The following is a 4,952-nucleotide window of genomic DNA, read 5'->3' on the forward strand; positions in this document are numbered from 1 at the left end:
CACACACACTCACACACACACACACTGTATATATATATATATATATAATATGTTTTACTGTGGTTGGTATCATTCTACGTGCGCTGCGAGTATATTTTATTAAATTGCATGCTGCATGGATATTTATTTGTATGTACGTCAGAATTGTCAAAGTCATGAATGGCACCATATCGGTGTCGATGTATATAAAACCATATCTGCAAAGTACATTTATAACAATCGATAATCATATTGTATCTGTAGTAAAGTCATAAGTTCATACTGTGGTGGTCGCCTGCAATCATGTCCAGTGTACTTTGATCTCCATTTTGAGGGTGAATAACCGATGTTATGCCGGAGCGACGCTGAAATCACATTAAATGCTCCTTGTGTGGCCTGTGAATAAATATATAATTTGATGTCATGCTACAGATCTATACATTCTAAGGCTCTTGCTACGGACGAGTGTCGATTCTACCAAGGTATAATACCAGAACCTGATTCGCGGGGTTTCGTATGCACTCATCATTCCCAAATATATCTCCACCTATAGGAGTTTTCTTCCCCACCATGCTGTCGTTGCTTCTTCCCATGCGGCCTGGTATGCAGCAAGTGTACACCGGGGTGTTCGGGGCCTTGGCATCGTGCATGGCACCGGCTGTGTATTGGTCAATACACTATCTGTGGCCACATCATGCGTATTGGATGCCTGTCCTGATGTGCTTTTGGATCTACATAGCTAACTTATGGATGGACCGGTGTGTGTGTGTAATTTCGGGTGTAATTTCGAGTGTAGTTGTCTGTATTTACGTTTGTATGTGTAAATAATTTTTTGCCGTGTGTGGTGTGTGTAAGTATGTATGTATGTATGTATGTATTTGTGTATGTGTGTGTGTGTGTGTATGTGTTTGTGTGTGTGTGTGTGTGTTTGTTGTTTTTGTTTATGTGTCTGTATAATTTGTATGTGACCACATTGAAGGATTGCTGTCAAAAAGTGCCTTGTGGAAGAGCTGGTTGCAGCAATGGCTCACAGTACCCATGCGATCAATCTGTTTGTATATATGATACATCACCAGTATCGCCTGCCGCTGCATATAGCGACACTGGTGGACTGTCACCTATCGCCATATGGAAAGTTTCTTTGGCACATTCTGCACAGCGTTCGACGAGAACTTCTGAGAATCGTACTCTGTGCTACCTACCTACACTATTGAGAATCATCAGCCGCCGACGATCGATTTTACAAACTACACCGGTCATTCCCGCTTTATGCTCACGTGCATTTAGCAAACCACAGGCGGAGTTAAACAGACAGCTCACGCATGAAATTTGGGATTTGTTGGAGTATTTATATCTGTATTCCTACATCTAAATCATCATGATCACATGGCTCTCTACAGATTCCTCGCTTCAGCCATGCAGCTTAAAATGATGGTCAGTCCCCAACTGGTATTTTTACCTCTCATTATAGGCGTAGAACCTTATGCAGGTATGCTCCTCCTAGGTGCGCACACTCCAACGAGCATGACAGTTGTTTGTCGCACTATATCTTCTTCTGGTTGCTGTCTTAGCCCTGGTTCTACTTATTTTCTTGACATAAAAGCTTGCGGATGGGATATGTTTCCTCGTTAGCTCACGTGTAAGCTGCACATCATCTTTGCAAGCGATAGAACCAGATGATGTTTCAGTCTGGATCTTGATTCGTTTCTGTGGTTGTGAAGCTCATGTTGTGTTCCAGCGGTTTCAGCGTCGGTTTATCACCCACATTCATTCCGAAGTCTATTTGAACTAAACTTGGACATTCAAGTTAGCTTGTTGTTAATATAAATTGTATTTGAATTGTCCAGTTTAAGCAAATAGAACAATACTTGCTTTGCGTTTATCGCGTACCTCGTACCTATGTCGCATCCGAGCGTATTATCCACGAGATATGTGCTAGTCACCAATAGAAAAAGTTGATCAAAACATCACGACCAAACTACAAATCGTAGGTACAAAAACTTGATTGTGCAATGTATGTTCACATGTCGATAAGTACAAATCATATAGAACACACTCAGCTGAATTTGCAAGTGTATGTCCGCGTGTCTACAACCCCGGCTGCACTAGCTACGAATCATATAAAATGCACTCAGATGATGATGGAAGTGTATGCCCATGAGTGTATAATCCTGGCTACGCTAACTACGAATCATATAGAATATACTCAGCTGATTATGCAAGTGTATGCCCACGTAGCTTTAACCCCGGCTGCACTAGCTACGTATCATATGAAATGCACGCAGATGATTATGCAAGTGTATGCCCATGAGTCTATAATCCTGGTTACGCTAACTACGAATCATATAGAATATACTCAGCTGATTGTGTAAGAGTATGCCCACGTTTCTACAAGCACGGCTGCACAAACTACGAATCGTATAGAATACACTCAGCTGATCTTGTAAGAGTATGCTCACGTGTCTATAATCCCGGCTGTACCACCCGCGGCTTATAGTATACATGTTTTTGAGTTTATGAAGTCTGCTCGATACCACATACGAAGAACAATATGTTTTGTAAACGTGTTTATCATCCCGGCTGCACTGATTACTATCTCTGGGATACGAAAAGATGCATTATTCTACTAACAATTCTATGCTACGATTGCACTGATACCTTTTCTAGGATACAATGTGGCGACCATGAAGGATTCAGTATACTTTGGTGCGATGGCGGGTGTACTGGTAGCGATAGTCGGGTACCTCCATGTCCTCTTCGACCCTCTACAGCGTTACTCGCGTACAAAAGAAACCTCTGGCTTTGTTAAACAGGTAGTTGTCTGAGCATACGTTATGGTGACTATGGGTGGCGGTGGAGATAAAGTGGTTGGCTTCTGCGCGCCCGTGTGATGCGATGAGTCCTGCTGAAAGCTCTGCGATGTGTGTTTGTGTTCCACTTTTCCCACGCATTGGATCGATGCTTGTATATATGTGTTTGAAGCTAAAATGTTGCACAGCCGTAGGTCTTTCAGTTGTGGGTCGTTTCGTTGTCATATCGTAGTATACTAAGGGTGTCAGCTGTAGGATGCACGGCGCATTTGTAGGGTTCGTGGGATGGTTTGTATGCGTATGGGCCACGTTGACCTACCTTTAGTGCGACAGACGTAGTCTTAGTACAGATATTCAGATAGATAGTCTGCTCCACCCTGAACTATTACCATATCTGACATAGGCCAAGATAAGCCCCGAGTATCAACATTTCATATCTATTCTGATATTTAGTTGAGACAGCGGTACTAAATGTTTAAAGTCTCGCTGTCAATCCAAGTAGGACAAAATATTGACCCTTGCCTTATCGGTCATTTGGGGCTAGGCATCCCATTTGTGAGAGGTATTGGGCCTCCCCCACTTCGTTCATGTGTTCATTGCTACATGTCGCACAGTCTTGGACGATGGGGATGTAGAACTCTGGTCTCCTTGAGAGTCTGTCTATTGAAGTCATGGAATAGCATGTATGCGAAAGAACCTTCGGGAAAGTACCTAGCAAGTCGTGTGCATGGGCTGTGTAGTACATTGGAACACCCAGGCCTCCAAATCGATACTACACACTGTACCGCTACGGTTCTTCTAGCAAGTGCATCGTAAAACCCAATACGTTTAACATATTACTGATATACTTCATTAATGCGATAATTGCACCGCAACTGCCCTCTCAGCTACACTCCACCTTGCGCGAAGCGGCTGTACTGATGTACCTGTGCAACGACCAGAAGGCCCGTGAAAATATTGAGCGCAACTTACCGGACGAAACCCATCGCATAGCCGCCTATGCAAAGGAGTTCGACTATGCTGATGGACAGGTGACCCAGTTGAGGAGCGTGGCTGTGGATCGGTTCGCAGTCTTAGCTCAAGGTTTGTGCGGCACATATGAGAAGTAAATGTAGATGTACTTGTGCGTGTGTATCGACGACTTGTGGGCTTACCATTCAGTGTGTATATAGTGTTCGTTGCGCACTGTGCGAATACATAAAATCGCGATGTTCACGCCTATCAGAGTGTTGATTCACCAGTTGATCAGAGTCTTGATAACCGTGTTCTTGGGAGCAAATGTACTCTACAGTGGTTTTGCGTCAGTGTAGTGGGCGAACAAAACTCACTGCCCCTTATCCATACGGGATGGTTTCTACGTATACCATACACATACAATCTGTTGCCACATACGCTCCTGCATGTAGATCCGTGCATGGCATTGCACTCATTGATTGGAGCCTCACACCAGTGTGGTCACTGTCATCGATGGTGCTGTGCACTTTGGCTGAGTTTCCACGTGCAATCTCTCAGGTGACAGTTGGGTCTCTCACCTTACCAAAAGCGTCCCATACCTTCACACTTAGCGAATAAACCTGCATTTCAATGTACTCTCGACCGCTGGCGGGGAATATGTATAGGTTCTAGTGGCGGATATGTCCCTATCCTTTCTTCTCCAGACTCGACGTCAAAGGCTCACTCCTTGAACTAAAGCTGTTTTACAATGTTTGCATCCCTCCCCTAGAATTCGTGGGTATCAGGTTTTGGCGCTGGGCTCATTTATACAACCATTTGGTAAGCCTCTGGGCAACCTGGCACACCTGCGATACCTGTGCAAACAGTTGGAAGGTGAGTTGAGTGTGACTCATACGCAAGCTGCATGGTATAATCCAAGTAGTTGAGGATTGCGATATATTTAAAGGGCGAGCGTTGTGTGGATTTGGGGTAAGGGTCGATTGCCAGGTATACTACAAACTGCACATTTGCATACAATCACCGTATTGAAAGACGCTGAGATTTTTGACTTTATATGAAAAAAACTTCAATTAGATAAAAGGCACCTCATTCTGTTTAATGTGCTTGTAGTCACAATTCTTTTCACGCACTTTCTGTTGAAATCAGGAACCATCTTGCCACATACTGATAAAAATGCGACACTCGCTCGAAAAAAGCATATATATATTT

At 43.6% G+C, this 4,952-nt stretch overlaps 1 protein-coding gene across 1 annotated transcript; it reads left to right on the forward strand.

Annotated features, from left to right (window-relative positions):
* Positions 1 to 665: 665 nt before the first annotated feature.
* SARC_02162 (hypothetical protein) lies at positions 666 to 3,898 on the forward strand (the record flags this gene model as incomplete). The annotated part of the gene is made up of 4 exons (XM_014304105.1): positions 666 to 739; positions 1,380 to 1,468; positions 2,647 to 2,792; positions 3,677 to 3,898. Exons 1-4 carry the CDS (start codon positions 726 to 728, stop codon positions 3,896 to 3,898), a joined length of 471 nt encoding a protein of 156 aa, XP_014159580.1. The 5' UTR covers positions 666 to 725.
* Positions 3,899 to 4,952: the final 1,054 nt, after the last annotated feature.

Source organism: Sphaeroforma arctica (assembly GCF_001186125.1).
Source record: "Sphaeroforma arctica JP610 unplaced genomic scaffold supercont1.94, whole genome shotgun sequence".
NCBI lineage: Eukaryota > Ichthyosporea > Ichthyophonida > Sphaeroforma > Sphaeroforma arctica.